The sequence below is a fragment of the Orcinus orca genome, chromosome 4 (genome assembly GCF_937001465.1).
Source record: "Orcinus orca chromosome 4, mOrcOrc1.1, whole genome shotgun sequence".
Classification (NCBI taxonomy): Eukaryota; Metazoa; Chordata; class Mammalia; order Artiodactyla; family Delphinidae; genus Orcinus; species Orcinus orca.
The window spans coordinates 4,785,098-4,805,144 of record NC_064562.1 but is presented as its reverse complement, the minus strand read 5'-3'; the positions used below and the strand labels follow the sequence as shown (position 1 = coordinate 4,805,144).

Here is a 20,047-nt window from a genome sequence, read left to right as displayed (position 1 = left end):
TGCTCAACATCATTAATCATTAGAGAAAAGCAAATCAAATCCACAGTGAAACACCATTTCACCTCCATTAGATTGGCGATTATCAAAAAATATAAAATAACAAGTGTTGTTAAAGAGGTGGAGAAAGTAGAATCCTTGTGCACTGATAGTGGGAATATAAAATAGTGTAGCCACTATGCAAAAGAGTATGGTGTTTCCTTTAAAAATTAAAAATAGAGTGGCCGTATGATCCAGTAATTCTACTTCTGGGGTTATATGCCCAAAGAATAGAAAGCAAGCTCTTGAACAGATATTTGTACACCCACATTCATAGCAGCACTACTCATAGCAGCTAAAAGGTGGAAGCCACCCAAGTGTCCACCAAGGGATGAATGGATAAACGCCGTGTGGTGCTTACATACAGCGGATTATTATTCAGAATGATAATATTCAGAACTTCTGACACATGCTACAACCTGTGGATGAACCTTGAGGACATTATGCTAAGTGGAATAAGCCAGTCGTAAAGGGACAAATATGTATGATTCCACTGATTCATGAGGTACTTAGAGATGCCAAATTCATAGAGCCAGAACAGAGTGATGGATGCTGGAGGGGCAGGGGTTGATGGGGAGTTAGTGTTTAATATGTATGGAGTTTCAGTTTGGAAAGCTGGAAAAGTTCTAGAGATGGATGGTGGTGATGGTTGCACAACGATGTGAATGAAGTTAATGCCACAGTTGTACACTTACAAATGGTTAAAATGGTAAATATACATACTTATGTATATTTTAATCACAATTTTTAGAAGTAAAATAAGTTAAAAAATAAAGATACAAAATTCGTATCAGTCTTACAACCGTGAGAGCTCCTTCAGATCCTTAAAGACAAGTGATGAAAGATTTTCAATCTTATTACTTCCTAAATCCCTAGGGAAACAATTGCAAATGTCATATTATTTCCTTAAGACTTTACTCATAGTTCTGTAATTTATTAAAAAAACATTAGACTACTTTCAAACAATGCCATTAGTGAGTTATATTGATTAATAGAAGTCAAAACTTTAAAAAGGGAGTGAAATGGTAAAAGATAAAAATACTTTATCCCATTTTATTGCTCACTCAGAGACAGTACTTGGTGGTATTTGATCTAGTTCTAATAGATACAATTTTCTAATTCAATTAATATATGTGTTGTGCCCTTCTTCCTTTCTCTTCTTCCTCCCCTTCCTCCCTCCCTCCCTCCCTCCCTTCCTTCCTTTGCTAAAGTAGAAATATGCTTTAGAACCTTAATTTTTTCCTTTGCTTGGGTGTATTATAATTTTCAACTGGAAGTGGATTATTTCAGTTTCCAGTTTCTTCCACAGCTGATATACACCGGATCTCATACACACCTGGGGCAGGATATTTTGTAAGTTACTTCGTGTATGTATAGAGGTTGGGCTGCCTGAAGTGGTATGAACTTGTAGCTTATTTGTGAGAAGATTTTGGACAGTAGCAGCTCTTCCGGTGGCTTTCTCTCATGAGGAAGGCCTCAGATTCTTCTAAACAAGACAATCTTTCAATAGACTTGAGTTCTTCAATGTCATCAAGAGATACTAAGAGAAAGCCTAACCACTTTCCCTGTCCATCTCCAAATCCTATGAGTTGCTACAGGGAGAAGCATGGGAATAGATCTATTTGTTATTGCAGTGCTTATAAATCAAAAGTTAGGTTATTCAACTCGGAAGGGCAAGATAGATTTAGACTGAGTTTTTAAAACTAAAAGGTAGCTAATGTAATCAATACTATAAATGTCTTTGCTGTAAATGTTTTATTTTTATAGTGTAAACTGAACCTTGAGGCTGTTTTTGTTATTTATGTTTTCATGGGTGAATTGTCTGTGAAGATAGATGGTCTGATTTGACAACAAAAGGAATGTTCATAAAATTTGACCCCTTAGAATCCTTCAGTAGCTCATTGTTGCATAGAAGATAAAATCAAAACTCCTTAGTGTGGTATAGAAAAGCCTTGGAATATCTTGCCACCGCCTAGCTTTCCAGCTCAGTTTCCTACCGCTTTCTACTCAGTCAGAATGACTTTCACCAGCGCCTGAAGGCATCTCAGTATTTCAGCCTCCGGGTGTTTGCACGGGTGCTTCCTTCTGCCTGGAATAGGCTTTGGTTCTTGTCCCTCTGGTGAACTCCCTATTCATCCTTCAAGATTCTGCTCAGATAAACAACAGGGATTTACTGTACAGCCCAGGGAACTATATTCAATATCCTGTAGTACCCTGTCATGGAAAAGAATCTGAAAAAAGAATGGGTATGCATAACTGAATCACTTTGCCGTACACCTGAAACTAACACGATACTGTAAATCAACTTTCCTTAAAAAAAAAAAAAAAAAGATTCTGCTCACGTGTCACTCCTCTGTGACCAGGGAGCTTAGGCGTTCTCTTCTCTGTTCTCCTGTTATGTAGCATGGATAACACATACAGCACTTACAACATCATAGTAAAACTGTTTCTGTACATACGTTCTCCTCTTCTGAAGGATGTGATCTCTTTCAGTGCAAGCCCTGTACCTATTCAACTTGGGCTCTCCAGCATCTAGCTTAATTTTTGGCTAGCTATTCTTTGTATCCCTACCTAGAAGACCATTAACAGACTCGACCTGCTTCATATTTAGGTAAAAGTGGCGGCACAATTCCAGTTCTTTGTATGGGAAGCCAAGTAAAAGATGGATCATGTTAGTGAGGCAATGTGGAAAACGGATTTCGAAGAGTCCACGAGGATATTAAGTCTTGAAATATCATGTTCAGCTGTTTCTGGTGGGAGTCCTGTTTCGGCTATTAGAGCCAATTCTGACATATAGTTCTTTTATCATGAATCATGGAATGGGGACCATTTGGCCTAGACCCTAAGTGATGTGTAAAAAGACCATTTTCTCAGTTTCGTTTTAGGAAAGTTGGTCTAAACTTAACTGGACTTGAGGTCCATTTCTGAATGGGTTCAGGAAACACATTATCACCTAGAGTAGTTGACTTTAAAAGCACAAAGTAAATCAAGCCTGTAGCCAAGAGTTTCTGCCATCAGAACTAAAGTCTACTGTGAGAAGTCAATCCTGATTATTGCCAATTTATTTGCCCTCATTAACTCTGTCAGTGGGATCCAGCCAGGAGAGGCACAGAGTGTAGTCCAAACCCTCTCTCAAAGGGAGAGTCACTCATTTGAGGTCTAGACCCACCCATTTAAAGCCATCACCTCTTAGAAAACATGCCATTTTCATCCCTGTAAATCCGATTTTTCAAGCCAGCGTTGGGTATGGGACTCGGCAGGGTTTAGGCAGGACTAATTCTTGGCCTTGGTGCCCCTCTCTGCCCCTTTGTTGCTCTTTCCTTTATCTCTGAACCTGCATTAGCGCTGGTTACGGACCAAGCTGTTGTGTTCCATGCTCACTACTGGTTACTGATACTTAGAACCTGCACCTCAGCGCCACCATGCAAGTCAGGATTGGCAGAAATTACCTTCTGGTATTCAGATCGTGGTGGCAAGTAGGATAAAACAAGGAAAAGCATGGACCCCTCGACGAGCGTGTATTTTCATGGCTAGATACTACCTTTCGAGTGACCTACACGCACCTCTCCCCACTACTGGGAATAAAATAATTTCCTATGTGTTGATGGTATGGTTCACTTGCCAGACACTGGGAGCTGTTACAGCAGGTGCTTGGTTCTGATATCTATTGAGATTTTCTTGTGCGTTTTGTGAATGATTGGTACTGTCTACTGAAAAAGGTTTCAAGCTAATGGTCATGGAAAAATGGGGTTTCAGTGGCTTGTTTATTGATGTTTTGGAGCACAATGCTTCATTGGTTCCCGAGGAACGTTTCTGTCTGTGGCATGTGTATTCCCTCCACCTGTCTTAGTTTGCAGGTAAGGTGTCCCGAGAAACAGTTTAGTTACACTCTTTAATTTTTATGGACAAGTTTTAATGAATCAAAGTTCTTCCCAGTTAATTGTCAAACATATACCTTCTGTCCATACTCCAGATTCTTTCAAGAACTCACAAAATCAAACTGGTGGCTAGCCTAAACTTTAGCAAAAACCCAATTGAAGAAATTAATGGTAAAAAATAAAAAATTGTCTGAAGGACATGTACTCCATTTGTTGTCCTGTGTATATTTTATTTGGAATCAGCTCCTATGTGCTTGGACCGCAAGGCTTTGATTTATCAGAGAGTTGTCTTAATGTCCTTTGGAACTGTGTCATTGATCTTAAAAAAGGGACGTTATAAATAGCTCTCTTTTCCATTATTATAGTCTGGGATGTTACCCATGGGAGTGTCTAATTTCCTTATGGATCCAAGATTATCCTTTGGTTTCAGAATCAGCAGAGTGGTGTCTTTTTATCTCCTGGTTTTTAAATCCTAACTCTCCAGGAAACTTAAAGATAAATTTGCTATCCCTCTCCAGCAGTGGGTTAGAGTGGTGCAAGATGTATTTTATTTATTGATCTCCCCAGACTTTATTCTTTCTCCACAGCTATGTTTCCCTTACCTCACTTTCCTCAAATATTTATTTTATAGTTTTCCTTTACACATTTTTTTTCAACTATCAGAATTCCTTTGTGGCTCAAGGTATGCAGAAATAGTGCTAGGAAGAGAGAAAAATAAATCTTTCTTAAATGTATAAAAATGTATACGTGTGACAACTATGAACTGGAACAGTAGAAAGAAAATTCTTATCAATATATGTGTAATCGAGCTTACAATTCATCTAGTTTCTGGAGCGGTGCAAACGCGTTTTCACTGAGGTGATTAATTTTGTTTTTCCTCATTACCCTGCAAGTAAAAAGAAAAGGATGTTGTAGCTTCCAGAGGTAACTGATAGGTGAGTTATTGGAGAAACACGTCAAGAGAGGTTGAAGTAGCGTGATAAATTACCCAGTCTGTAATAACTTTAGTCTTAAATTTCCCAGATCTTTCAATGATGATAAAAGTAAAGTAGTGTTCAAATTTCTAAGTGATTTAGGGAAGAGCTCCACAGGGGAAGAGTGAAAACCTCGACTCCTGAGAACACAGACTGAGCGTCAGCCCAGGGAGCTGCCTTAGGGTCGCCTCTGTAGGCTTCATGGTGTGTCTGTCGAACAAAATACCTCCCACACAATAGCACTGGTGCATATTGGGCAGCTGATGTGATTTAGGGTGGAGATGCTGCAGGAGGTCTACTTCAAGCTGGACCAACTCAGAAGATCTCTAGTTTGGGATGCTGAATGAGACTGTAAGTCCTGACAGTTCATCTCTGCCCTGACGTCGTGTTATGAGATAGCATAAAGGACTAACTCACAGGAAACCTTTAAAAGATTTCCAGTTCTTGAGGCATTGTGCGACATGCCTGGAACCTGGCCTCGTCCCATCCTTAAGTATTTATTTCCTCTCAGCACTCCAAACCGTTACCACTTTCTCCCAGCATCCTTGGACCAGAAAAACACAAGCATCTGCGAAGAGGAAACTCACGAATGATTTCTTCATACAGAGGGTTCTCTAAAAACAAATACAAGTAGAATAGAAAAGAAGGGCTACATTTTTTGGATATTTATTTGGCCTGTGTCCTTTAAGTGCAATTTGGTTTCCTTTGGGCAATTACCATGAACTGTTTTGCATGACTGATAGAATCCTGCATCTGAAGACTGCTGAACGCACTGCAGAAAAGTTCACACATTTCAGTGGCTTTGAGCCCACTGGAATGGGGCGGAGGGCATAACTGGGTAAAAATTTTTGTTGTGTCAGTGGTAGCTATTGCATTGCCCGTACACAGGGGTCCTGTATATCTTAATATGATGATTTTCAAACTTTTCACATGGTAACCGACAGTAGAAAAATGCATTTTGCATTGGGACATAATATACACCCACACAACCCAAGATTCACGGAACAATACACTTAATCATCTGAATTGTACTCTGATGTTTTTATTCAATTCAATTCTATTCTTTTTCATTTAAAAAATGCGGCTCGGGACATACTACGTTGCTTTCATCACCTGCTTGTGAGTTTCAACCCACAATTTGAAAAATACTCTTCTGGAGGAATAAACTGCAAATGAGGCAGTTATACTTTTATACTGAAGGAAGCCCCAGTATCCCTCACTGTTATGGAAGAGGCACCCTGAATTTAAAGTAAGCCAGAGAGGAGTATAAGGAGAAATTATACTCGATAACATTCTAAGGTTTATCCTGGTGTCCGCAGTTACATCCTCAGGGGTGTGAACATTCTACAGTTTCTAAAAGTTATAATTAATTTCCCCCACAGTCTTTGCAGTAATAATTTTTATAGATTAGGACTTTAATTTGGTGTTTCTGAAACTGAGATCCAAGGGCAGATTCTAGGTGGTTTATGAGAAATGTTTTTTCCCTTAAATTGGGTCTTACTTGTAAGGTTGAGAAAAGCAGGTCTCACGTAAGGTAGTACCATTGTGATGACCCACGTATGTTGTGAATCTGCGGTTATGCCTGGTTTGAACTTCAGTAATTTTGCCAATGTGCTTCCTTTTCAGAAAACTTCAAGTTGAGCGGGAACATTTGCTGTAATTACTATGCATGTTTATGCTAGATTCTGTTCGCATAAATGATTCATTTTATTTGTAAAGAGATAAAACGATACTTCAAAAGGACAAAACGTTACTTACAAAACAGTTAAATTACTGCAGGAAATAAAAGTCAAATTCCTTAAATTATGGATGTGGTTGCCTTCAAAGTCCCTGAAATATAAAAATAAAAAATGATAAAGCTAAATTTTAATCACACACAAAAGTCGGTTAAGAATGATTTGTTTTCTAGTAAAATATTCTTTTCCCACGTACTGCTGATTTCATAGGGATTCTCACATAATATAAGTGTAGCCACTTACATAATAGCCGAAATGATATATTTATACATAATGTTTCTTTTTTTCTGTGTTAATAGTAAAAATGTTTTGAGTTGCGTAGGTATGAGGTGTTCATATGGGTACATATGTATCCTAAGGAATGTGAAGAGAATGAAAAAAGGCACACGGAAAGCTTTTGTTGTGGTAACTACCAGCTATATAAACAGAAAGCACGTAGTGATCCGCATTGAACACCCGTCCAGAGGTACCACTGGCATTTCTCTGAGTGGCGTGACTCTATCTGCTACAGCCCACAGAAGATTCTACTATTGCTGCAGAAGATGCTACTGCAAAACAGTGTTTAACCTCTACCTCCCTTGCCTAGACACTCCCAGAAAAAATTCTCCATAGCCTTTTACCCCTGAGAACACGCTTTCTTACTTTATTATATGGCCACACAGGCCAGTGCAGAGGGAGACCCACAGCTGCCCTTGGCTCTCCACTCCCGACTCAGGGCGCTGCTTGCAGACCTGACTTGAGCTCCCTTGCTGTTTAATTGTCTCTGCTTGCTGGTTTTCATGAAAGCGTTCTTCTATTGCCTGTCTTTTATCTTGTCTTAGGGTTTATGGTGGAAGTTCATAGAACAGAGTTAGCCGAGCTCAGGGATACACTTTCAGAAGCAGATGCTGGCTCTTAGATCTACTCGTTTTACCCCAGCACTTAGCTTACCAGTCACCATACCACGTAAAGCCATTCAGGAACAATCGCCACTAAAATATATGAGCTGAAGTCTGACACAGCTACTAAAATCTATGCGGGAAACACGAGTGGCATTAATGGACGTGCCTATCTTTTCTGCGGGAGAGGCTGTATCTGGGACGGTCAGTTTTATTGTGGCACTGCAATAAAAATGGCTGCGGACAAATCAGTCTGTCTGGAAGATCTGGAAGGCCAGCATGTAAGCGTTCTAGAAATCAAGTCAATGGACTAAAAGGGTGTATTGACCACAGAGAAGAGCAAAGAAGAGAGATATATTTGAAGTCAGGCTTAGGGCTTTTCTCTGTTGCATCAGACTGCAAAATCAGATTTACTCGTTGAAGGACACAGAACATTTCAAATTTAAGCTCGCAATCCATGGCGTCCCGAGAATAAGCTTCTTCTTACTATAGTGATCTAAGAAGGGCATATACTATGACAAGATTTTTGTAGACAGGGTCTCTGTACATATGGAATGTTGTGTTAAAATCTTAAATCTTGATTCTAGATCACCCTTCTAAAGAAAAACTTCTATTAGTCTATTAAACTGGAAATAAAGCACTTGTACTATCTTCTTTTGATCATTAGGCTTGGCCAAGGCTTTGGCCTTCCATAACGAAGGTTATTATTGACACAGACTGTTCTATTTCCTTTTCCTATTTTGTTGTTGTTACCAGGAATCTACCACCAGGGGGTGACGTTCTCCTAAGCCTCGCAACATTTCTTGATGTTAGTTTCTTGTTAGTTACACATGGAACTTTTTTTTTTCTATTAAGGTAGCAAAAATCTTTACGTTAATATTAATTTACTATTTGTAAAAGTCAGTAAGAGGCATAAACTAGAGACTTTTGATTAAATTGTTAAATTCAATGTTGAGTTTATTTTAATCTTTATTTGTGAATTTGCCGTGGCTTTCTTCCTAAAATTAGAGGTTTTAGTTCTTGATATGCAGGGGTATGGCATACAAATCTGCTCCTCGTGCCAGGGCTCCAAGTTCTAATGGACCTGAGGGGGTGTTTTGCTTACTTAATGCCTGGATCACTTTTCCAACTTAATGATCCTCTGAATCTAACCACTTTATGTTTCCCTCTATACATGGCAGAACTGGCTGAAAATGAAAATTTTGTTCTTGGATCTGAAGAACAATAACAGAAAATAAAAACACCAAGAATCTTGCCCTCTCAATTCCCTCTCTCATCCCCTAGGGGCTTTTTGTAAACACGCAAATCTCCTCTCCCTCTACTTCCTCCCGTACTTTTCTGGCTCCCATCTCACAGAGAAAATTGAGGTGATGAAGGAGGGGAAAGCCTTCGCCTTTCTGCCCGACATCCGTGATTTACCTGTATGTGCACCTGGTCTCCTACACCCAGGATGCGATGACCCTCCTTCTGCTTTAGGCTAATCCCGCGTTTTCTGAGTTTTGTTTGTGAATGTGTATGTCCTAAAATACATGGTCAATTCTGGTGAATGTGTTTTGGGCGTTCTTCACTTTCAGTTTATATCTATTAAGATTAAGCACAGGTACATAGAACAAAGACCCAACTATAACAGCATAACTACACAAGGATTTTAAAAAAAAATCTAGGGTTAGGTAGTCCAAGGCCAGTCTGGTAATTTTCCTAAGTTGTTAGAAACCTAAGGTCTTTCATATTCACTGTCCACAGGTCCTTGTCTTTGTGTTCCAAGATGTTGCTAAAGCTTGAGCCATCATATCCGTCTTTTCTGGATAAGGAAAGAAAGGGAGGTTCTTCCTGTTTCTCTTTAAGGAGGTTGCCCAGAAGTTCCACACTATACGTCTTCCTCCTCATTAATTAGGGCTCAGCCACGTGGCTCTGTCTAGACGTGGGGAAGTCTGGGAATGTAGTATTTTAGCTGGGCACTTTGCTGCCCCAAATAAATCTGTTCTGTTATCGAGAAGGGACTTTGCACTTTGATAGGTACCAGTTAGAGTTAACTCGTTAACTATGTTATTTAGTTCTCCATATCCTTTTTTTGGTTTTCCTTGATCTTTCATGGACTGAAAGAGGTGGATTATTATTTCTTATCGCTTATGTATGTCTATTTTTCTTTTGGTTGTTATATGAATCTATTTGGTGCATATATATACTCCTAATATAATATCTTGTATTGGAAATTGCACACTATAGCATTTAAATGTCCTTCTTTGTACTGCTTAATGCAAATTGGCCAAACTTCTACCTACTTAGATAAAAAATGATGCCTACTTTCTTTGGCTTGCATTTACATGGCATACTTTTGAGCAGTCTTTTATTTTTAATCTTTCTGAATCACTTAGTTACAGCTGGCCTTTTTTGTACATAGTACTGAGTTAGATTTTGCTCTGTGATCCAACTTGAAAATCTGTTTCTCTTTTTAGTAGGTAATTTTAGCCCACTTATGTTTATGGATCTGACTAATGTATCTTACCTTAGTCTGCTATTTAAAAATATTATTATATGGTTTTATAGATTAAAAAATCTTTCAACAAATGGCTTAAAAATTTTATTTATTCTAACATTGAAAAAGGCTTGTATATTCTATTGGTAACCTTTATAACTACAACTTTACCCAATACACCGTATCTTCTCTTTCTTAGAGAATAACAATAACACTTATCAATTTCCTATTATAAGAAATGATGGAATTAGTATGTATTGTCTTTCTGCCTTTTCTTTCCTCTCTCTCTCTCACCATAGGATTTTGATCAATTATATGCTACTTATTAACATTCACCTTAGGAATATCAAATAGCCACATATTGGTAGATTTCTTAGTTTTAAATGACATCTCTTGACGCCAGGCTATTTTTCTTTATAGTTTTATGGTTTCACTTTATTCCTTTGAAACTGCTTACTCAGTTAAGATTATTGTGGCTCTTGCCATATTGAGCCCTGTATCATTCTGTGATATTTCTCTTTATCCCTGGTGATAGTCTTTGTTCAGAAGGCTATTTTTTCCCAGTGTTAACACAGTCCCTCCATCTTTTAAAAAAAATTAGTGCTGCATTTCTTATCTTCATTTTACAGCTTGAATATCTCTGTTTTCTCTGGTTGTCTCAAGCTTTTTTCTTTGGTTTTCAGCAGTTTGACTATGATTTGTCCAGTTTGTTTTTTTTTTCTTTTCTACTTCGGATTGTTTTCTTTTCTGAGGTTCTTAGATTTTTTTTGGTTTTTTGTATTACATCATTTTAGAAAATTCTTGGTCATTATCTCTTCAGATATTTCTTTGAAAAATGAGCAGGACCCTATATCCCCCACCTCTTGTTTGTAGAAAAGCTTTAGCCTCTTAGGTCTTCCCTGAGTTCCAAAGAGCAGATTTAATCAGAGAAGTGAGAAAATGGTGAAACGAAGGAAAATAGTCAAGCAAGACAAAATACTAATAGTTTAGCCATAAAACAAATTCAAGGTCCTTTAGTTCCTCCTCAAGGGCAATAGATAATACCCTGAGCCATATCCTTGAGTTGTTTTGCAGACACTAAAACCCTCACCAGGTGGAGGAAGTTAACGGCATGCTGATCACCAGCACGTAGACCCCAGGCTGGTTGGAACCAGAAGGTTGATGATTGAGATTCCCGTAACATCACCCTGTTACCTCACCACCAGCCAATCAGAGAATTGTGCACGAGCTGATCACACACCCTGCAGTCCCCTCCCTCACCCTGCCTTTAAAAACCCTTCCCTGAAAACCATCAGGGAATTTGGGTCTTTTGAGCATGAGCTGCCCATTCTCCTTGCTCGGCACCTGCAATAAATGCTGTACTTTTCTTCACCACAATCTGGTGCCAGTAGATTGGCTTTGCTGTGCGTCTGGTGAGCAGACTCAAGATTTTTGGTAACATCTTCTGTCCTGTTGTCCTTCTCTTCTTTTGCTGTGACCACTTTAACGCATTTTGAGACACTTTTATATTATCCTGTAACTTTTGGATTCTCTGTTCTATCTTTGTTTTATGCTCCGTTCTCATTTTGACTCAAATGAAAGCTTTCTATTGACCTATCTTCAAGGTCATTGATTCTTCTGTTAGCTGTGTTCAGCCTGTTGAAGTAATTCTCTGATTCTCTTTAAAGCTTCCATCTCTTTGCAGATATTTTCCATGTGTGCATGTTTTGCCCACCTTTCCCACTATATCATTTAACTGATTAATCATAAGTATTTTAATTCCCTTGTTTCGTAGTTGTAACATCTGAGTTATCTCTGGGCCTAGTTCTGTTGATTGCTTTATAAGTTGACAAGGATTGTTTCTCTTGCTCTTTCTGGGATGGGGCTTTCTCAGCATGGTTGTCCCACATGCCCCAGAAGCCCCAACCCACTTGGCAACAGTGCAGGATCCTGGGCTGGAGAGGTTTATTTGCCCTATTGCTGGAGTAGAGAGCGTTGGCTGCTACCGCTCCTTTGGAAACAGTGGGTCTATGCACAGTCCCTGGCTGCAGGAAGATTTTCTGTCCCTCTCCCCATGGTGTAAAGCTTTTCCTTCCTAAGAGGGAAGAGTCTAGGGGAGAAGGTGGGGTTTGTGCCTGCATGCCACCAAAGAAGACTCTGTCTGATTTCCTTAATTACTCCCAGCTTTTTCCATGAGCTGGTGGAGGCCAGAGAAAAAGAGCCGGTTAGGAATAGCTGACTCCCTTGAGTGTGGGGTTCCCAGTATTCCAAAGGGTTACACTAGCCCACACTTAACCTTTACAGGTTTATTAAAATTTTAGCAGTTTTCTTTGTACCTGCTCTATGAGGGTCAACGCTTCACCTTGTGCTCTGCCAAAGGTGAAATACTGTATATGTCCCGTCTCTCTTGGTCACTCCTTAGAATTGTTTCCCTGCTTGCCTTATGACTGACAGGCTGGAGAAAATTAAGACTGTGTAGATTGTAAAGTTCTTCCTCATTGGTAGAGTGGGAGCAATATTGTCTTGAGGCTGTCTACAGCTTCAGCACAGCATTGTTGGAATGGAATTGTCATATATAATATGTATCCTTCCGTGACTTTTTCTTTATACTTCATATTATGATCTTGAAATTGTGCTGTGTCGATTGAAGCAGGGCAGGTGCATTCATCTTTATTGCACCTGTGTGTGTATCCCATCTTATTTGTCCATCCTTTCCACGGCTTCCAGGACCTTGCTCCATAATGCATCCTCACTGTTTTCCACGTTTACAAATCCTTTACATTAGCTTCTTCTGCCTATATATAAACTTGCTTTGTCTCATCCCTGGATAAAAGTTTACTTTACCCTCTTGCTCTTTAGCTCATCTTTGGCTATTGTCCCATCTGTTCATATGCTTATTTATTAGTTATATTCCTTCCTTTTTGAATATCACATCTTTTAGTGTGGTGTTTATAGTTTTTTTTATTGCTTTGGAAGAACTATATTAAAAGTTTTAATCTGTTGTCTGTTGTATATCTTGCAAATATATTCTCCTGGGCTGTCATATCTCTTTTTGTTTTATTTCTATTTTTCTACTTAACCATAGTTAAACAAATGTTTGCCGACACATCCAATAGATTTTCTAGTTTGTACTTTGCTAAATGACAGTTCACGCACAAGGTAAAGATATTGTAATTAATTTTAAAAAATGAATGCTTATAAAGCAAAAATTATTACTAGCATTAAAATTGGGACAACATTCACTCTCAGGGATGCATGTGGAGTGAGTTGTTTTGGATAGCTAAAACTTAAAGATTATAACTTTAGTAACAAAAATTTAAAAAGTCCATGTCTTTAGTTATAAATCCTAATCATTTTTTATTTTTATCTGAAATATACATTTGGCTACCTTTTTAAAAGCAAAGGAAAGATTTCTTATTGTATGGGCATAAAATCTCCCACATTTGCTTCTGGTCTCAATGCATGAATTTTTAATTTATTCATATAAATATTAATCAGTTTTACTTCATTACTAAGTTTGGATCACTGAGCATGTAATTACCATTAGTGAATTCTTTTGAGCCCAAATTTAATCACCACAAAGAATATTGCACTTAATTTGCCCTTTCCTTGATGACTTAGTTCGTCATTACTGAGGGTACTATACTGTCATATCAAGATGCCCTCTGGACTTACTAATGATTTGGGGGATGTTTCTCTTCCCCTAGATGGTTCCAAACTAGTGTGTTCTGACCAAACTTTTGGGAATTCCCTACAAATAAAAGACAGAGGGGATTTTCATATATAGAGTATATGTAGGTTATTGACTGAACATTTAAAGAAATATTTTGGATTTATTTCTTCATTTTTGCCTGTATTTTAAATAGACACATTTACTGGGTAATTGAGTTCTGCATAGGTAGAGTGATGCTAATTACCACAAACAAAACTACTGTGTGAAAAACTCTGTGGAACATATTCTGTTGTGATGAGACTTCAAAAATAAAGCCTAAGTATCATAGTCTTATTACACAGAATTTAGCAATGACACTAAAGTGGCTTAGTCTTTCTGTACCAAATGAACAGGTGAACAGATTGACAGGGGGGAAGGGGTGATGTTACATAGATATCATAACATCCCTTCTGTCTTCCTTCTTCCTGCCTCCAAAGCATGTCTTGTGTTTTGGAGATGTTTTATTTTGATAAGAGTTTAGAGGAGTTAGTTTAGATAATAGGGGTGTTTAATAAGAAAATCATGCTAAAAATATTAACAACTACCATTTGAAAAAACCTGACATCTGAAATGAACTAGGCAAAACCAGACAAGTTAGTTGTCTTCTGTAAGAAGAGATAGAGAGAACCCTCCTACACTGTTGGTGGGAATGTAAATTGGTGCAGTCACTATGGAGAATAGTAGGGAGGTTCCTTAAAAAACTAAAAATAGAGCTACCATATGATCCAGCAATCCCACTCCTGGGCATATATCTGGAGAAAACTCTAATTTGAAAATATACATGCACCCCTTATGTTCATAGCGGCACTATTTACAATAGTCAAGACATGGAAGCAACCTAAATATCCATCAACAGAGGAATGGATAAAGAAGATGTGGTACCTATATACAATGGAATATTACTCAGTCATAAAAAGAATGAAATAGCGCCAGTTGCAGCAACATGGATGAAGCTGGAGATCATCACACTAAATGAAGTAAGTCAGAAAGCAACAAATACCATGTGATATCACTTATATGTGGAATCTACAAAAATGATACCAATGAACTTATTTACAAAACAGAAACAGACTCACAGACATAGAAAACAAACTATGGTTACCAAAGGGGAAAGGGGGGGGAGGGATAAATTAAGAGTTTGGGATTGACATATACACACTACTGTATATGAAATAGATAACTAATAAGGACTTACTGTATAGCACAGAGAACTCTACTCAATACTCTGTCATGACCTATATGGGAAAAGAATCTAAAAAAGAGTGGATGTATGTATATGTATAAGTGAATCACTTTGTTGTACACCTGAAACTAACACAACAGTGTAAGTCAACTACTATATTTCAATAAACATTTTTAAAAAGAGGAGATACAGCAACTTACAGCCAGTGCAGCCTGGGCATGTGCTGACAAAGAGGTTTGTCAGGCAAGCGGGTAAGGATGTTATTCATCAGTGCTCTGAAAAAGAGAAACAAAAAGGAGTCTGATTTCTCTGTTTCTTTTCTCAACTGAAGTCAAAACGTGGTTTTATCATTATTCTTATGAAGTCATGAACATCTACTAAGTTCGTTGTCTTCTCACTCAAATTATTTTCTGTAAGTCTTGATATATTTAAGTGCTTGTTAGTAATAAAATTAGACAAACGGTAGCCATCATATGGAGGAAGCAGTAACATTAGCAACTGAAGAAAAGTCCTGTGCCCTTCAGTAGTGGGTACTGAAAAGGAGGTGATTTTAAACAAACGTATTTTTCTTTACCAAGATTAATATAGGATAGTACCGGTGTGCTTAAGAATATTTCAATAAAGCATGGCAGTGGGGCTGTGTTCAGTTTTGATGGGCTGACATTCTAGAAGATGGAAGATCTTATAAAACTGTTACAACTACAAAACAGCCTCATAGGATATGACTAGGAGATGGTTTTTAGTTGAAAATTCCATTTTAGGGTTTTAATTCTAAATGTCATGTTGTTAAGCCCAATTTTTATTCATGCCTTTTCCTTCAGTTGAAATATTTTCATAAATTTTTAGTACTTACAGGAGAATGAGAGAATTTAGTCCATAAAATGTTAGTGGGGAAATTCGACTGAGATGATTCTCTTCAATTATCCTGCCAGCCAGAAGAAAAAAATGGGTTCATTTACATATTTTTCAAACATAGAGGCTAGTACTATAAAATGCCACATAAATTAAACATACAGCCACTCTAGTCTGTGGAGATCTTCAAAAACACCCGGCTTCAAGAAGGTTATTCTGTTATGACTGAGATACCTGAAAAAAGAGAAATAACTACAGTAAATTTGATACCTTCTTGATATCTTATAACAAGGAAAGGAAGAACAATAATTGTCCATCTTAAATTTTCTTATATGTTGTTCTCATCAGGCCATTTCCCTGCCCTCGGAGCCCTGAAAGTTCTCTATCACTTACCTTTTCACGTCTAGTTTTTCATTTCCCAATAATCAACCCACCATCAGCCAATCCCTCACTCCCTCTGTCTATTCATTTATTCATCAAGTTGTTTTGAGCCCCTACGCTGCGGCATTGTGCTAGGTGTGGAATCGCTTTCTCCGAGGGGCTTTGCATCTAGTAGAAGACAGCATGTGAGCAGGTAGTTATTGCAGCAGCAGAGGGAAAAGAACAAGAACATACAGTTCCTCTGACTTTTCAGCGGAGGAGGTGTCGGCCTCTGCTGGGACTGGGGAAGCAGAGCTTGGAGGGGAGAGGGGACAGGGAGTGTTAAAGAAAGAGGTCTCTATTCCTGCCCTGCAAATAGGTTCATCTGTGCCATTTTTCTAGATGCCACATATATGTGTTAATATACGATATTTGTTTTTCTCTTTCTGCCTTACTTCACTCTGTATGACAGTCTCTAGGTCCATCCACCTCACTACAGACAACTCAGTTTTGTTCCTTTTTTATGGCTGAGTAATATTCCATTGTATATATGTGCCACATCTTATCTTATTTGCAAAGCATAAATAGAGACATGGATGTAGAGAATAAACGTATGGACACCAAGGGGGAAAGGAGGGCGTGGGATGAACTGGGAGATTGGGATTGACATATATACATTATACTGTGTATAAAATAGGTAACTAATGAGAACCTACTGTAGAGCACAGGGAACTCTACTCAATGCTCTGTGGTGACCTAAATGGGAAGGAAATCCAAAAGAGAGGGGCTATATGTATATGTACAGCTGATTCACTTTGCTGTACAGCAGAAACTAAGACAACATTGTAAAGCAACTATACTCCAATGAAAATTAATTACAAAAAAAGAAAAGAAAAAGAAAGGCTCTTCTCAACTGAGCCTTGGGTGAGGTGTGTCATTCACAAAGCAAAGCATGGGTGGGAGTGATTCCAGGCAGAGGAAATGGCTTATGCAAAGGTGAGAGGTGTGACGGTGACAAGGTGAGGGGTCATGGTAAAGAGGCTGTGAGGGGATGCAGGAGATGCCCCTGGAGGCAGGTATGGACCTGCTCTGGATGCCTTGCTGGAGAGTCAGACCCATTGTACTTTGACCCGACTTTACTTCTCACTCTTATGCAGAGTGAACCAACTCTTCCTTCTGTTGTGCTGATCTCTTACGTGTTTATTTCTTTGTTTTCTTCCAAAAGCAAACACCAGCTTTTAACAACTTTCAAAATCACCTCTCTTCTTTTATAGAGGCCTTATTTATTTTTTAAAAAAATTTATTTATTTTATATTTTTGGCTGCGTTGGGTCTTCGTTGCTGCGCGCAGGCTTTCTCTAGTTGCAGTGAGCGGGGGCTACTCTTTGTTGCAGTGCGCGGGCTTCTCATTGCGGTGGCTTCTCTTGTTGAGGAGCATGGGCTTTAGGCATGCGGGCTTCAGTAGTTGTGGCTGGTGGGCTCAGTAGTTGTGGCACGTGGGCTCAGTAGTTGTGGCACACGTGCTTAGTTGCTCTGCGGCAAGTGGGATCTTCCTGGAGCAGGGCTCGAACCCGTGTCTCCTGAATTGGCTGGCAGATTCTTAACTACTGCACCACCAGGAAAGCCCCGGCCTTAGAGTCTTTATGTGGCCTTTTCTCTTTTTTTTTCTGAAGAAAACTTTTGGACACACACACAACCACACACAGCCCAACAGCAGCTGGTAAAGCAAGGGAAATATTTGGAAAACTCTAATTCCACTTCACTTTGTCCTTTGGTTTGGTAAAGTGGAGGTGAGACTCTCAAAATACCTAAGGTTGCCAATGGTAGCAAAAGCACTGGACTCAAATGTGTGCAATATTCCTTTCCTTCCATTTTGTCTTAAAATGGCAGAGAAATTGTCTTGTGTGTTTATTTTTGTCTCAGTTTCTCTAATGCAGCAACTCACTGCTCTGAATCTGCTGTCAGACAGTTTGGTTCCTGGCTTCACTACTTGTTAATAGTGTGACCTGAAACAAACAGCAACTTCAGAAATCCTCAGTTTCCCCAACTCTAAAACGGACATAACACCAATACCTAATTCACTGGGCTGTTGAACATTTGAGCCAGGCATGTCAGGAACACTTGGTGCATATTAGTAGAATGAGGTCTCTGTTCAACCTCCCATTTCAACTTCTTTCCTGTTCTTTTTCCTCATTGCCTATGATTCTCATGCAAGCATTTGTTCAAATTCCTCTTCCCCTGATACACGGACCATACTGATTTCTCTTTTTGCTACTCTGACAGCTCTTAGAGCTGACATCCTGTAAAATCTGTCCTTCCAGGAATCTCCCCTTCTCCATCAGATTTGACTTTTCTTGGGGGTAGCAAAGGATAAGGCCCCATATTAGAGCCACTTCCTTCCCTTGCAAGCCTGGAGCCCCAGTTGGGCACAGGAAGATGTTAAGAATCTCTTCAACAGTTGCCCTGAACACTCACGGGTTCCCTTAAGAGCCACTAGAAATCCTCTAGAAAGGGACTTGATCCACCCCCCATGCCCTGTGCTGTCTGATTTGCCCCGTCCTATTCATTTTTCAGAGTCATCCTTCACTGCTCTGGACCCAAAATAATCACTCCTTTTAGGGAATCATCTTAGCAGTTGTGGTCTGAACCACATAGGTTTAAGTCTTAGTTAAGTAAACACCCTTGCCATTCTCTAGTTGTTGTGTATATGTTGGCATTGTTTCCCCACCGTAGACTGGAAGCTTCCAGAGAGCGTGTGGGTGCCTCTCCCTGGTGGAAGCACAGGGTTCTACCTGCAATACTGCAATAAGGAGCTAGAAGGTAGCAGGTCTGACTTCTCTTTCTATGCCCCCCACGGTGTCTCGCTGAAGACCTTGCACACTGTGAGGGATAATGAGTGTCTACGGATGAATGAAGAGCAGTATCTGACGTTTACCCATGAAAGACCAGAACCGTGTGACACTTTAACAGCCAGACAATATTCTCGCGCCAGGAAGAAACCAAGGTGCAGATGGAAGACACTTAAGTTTACTCTCCAGTCTGTGCCATCTTTCAAGAGCCTCCTGCACACCCATTGAACATTAAACCAAGCAGACGCTGTTCAGCAAGTTTTGAACAGATTTGTGAGAGGCTGTAGAGAAAGGTAGGCAGAAGCATGATGAGGACGACTCCAGTATTGACTTTGAGTAATTTGCTAACACACGAAAGAGCAGGAAAGGGATAGACACAGCCACAGGGGTTACTGTTAAGACTTTGGGTCTCCGGTGACCTTCTCTGCTAGTAAATGATTAGGTGGCCTTCTTTTTTTTTTTTTTTTTTCTTTTGTGGTACGCGGGTCTGTCACTGCTGTGGCCTCTCCCGTTGCTGAGCACAGGCTCTGGACGCGCAGGCTCAGCGGCCATGGCTCACGGGCCCAGCCACTCCGCGGCATGTGGGATCTTCCCGGACCGGGGCACGAACCCGCGTCCCCTGCATCGGCAGGCGGACTCTCAACCACTGCGCCACCGGGGAAGCCCTAGGTGGCCTTCTTGACTCAACCCCAAACTCTGGTACAGCCAGTGAGGAATCTGACCGGAAAGAGTTTCTTGGGTTAAGGAGTAAAAAGTGGGGTAGGATAGAAGGCAAGGGGCCAGAAATAAAATACAGGGAGTTGTTTATTAATGTGATTTTTTGGTTATATTTCCATTCAGTAACTTCTAGGTGGTAAGTTTCAGCTGCCTAGTAAAATGCTGCTGAAATGGAATGGAACTTTGAGAAAGACTGTTTTAAAAAGCTTAGCTCTTAACCACAATGAGATGCTACTTCACACCCATAAGGATGGCTGTTATTAAAAACAACACAACACAAAACAACAACAAAATCCCAGAAGGTAAAATGGTGCAGATGCTGTGGAAAACAGTATGGTGGGTCCTCAGAAAATCAAAACGTAGACCTGCCGTATGACCCAGCAATTCCACTTCTGGGCGTACACTCAAAAGAATGGAA

General features: G+C 39.5%; 1 protein-coding gene across 1 annotated transcript in view; it reads right to left on the bottom strand.

Moving 5' to 3' along the window:
• RXFP1 (relaxin family peptide receptor 1) overlaps positions 1–20,047 on the bottom strand; it is a 96,648-nt gene that overhangs the window by 17,057 nt on the left and 59,544 nt on the right. The window contains exons 7-12 of the mRNA XM_033421554.2: positions 15,867–15,938; positions 15,706–15,777; positions 15,053–15,127; positions 6,647–6,718; positions 4,729–4,800; positions 837–908 (exon numbers count right to left, since the gene is read on the bottom strand). Coding sequence (XP_033277445.2) covers positions 837–908; positions 4,729–4,800; positions 6,647–6,718; positions 15,053–15,127; positions 15,706–15,777; positions 15,867–15,938 — 435 coding nt within the window. The remainder of the gene's footprint in view (positions 1–836; positions 909–4,728; positions 4,801–6,646; positions 6,719–15,052; positions 15,128–15,705; positions 15,778–15,866; positions 15,939–20,047) is intronic.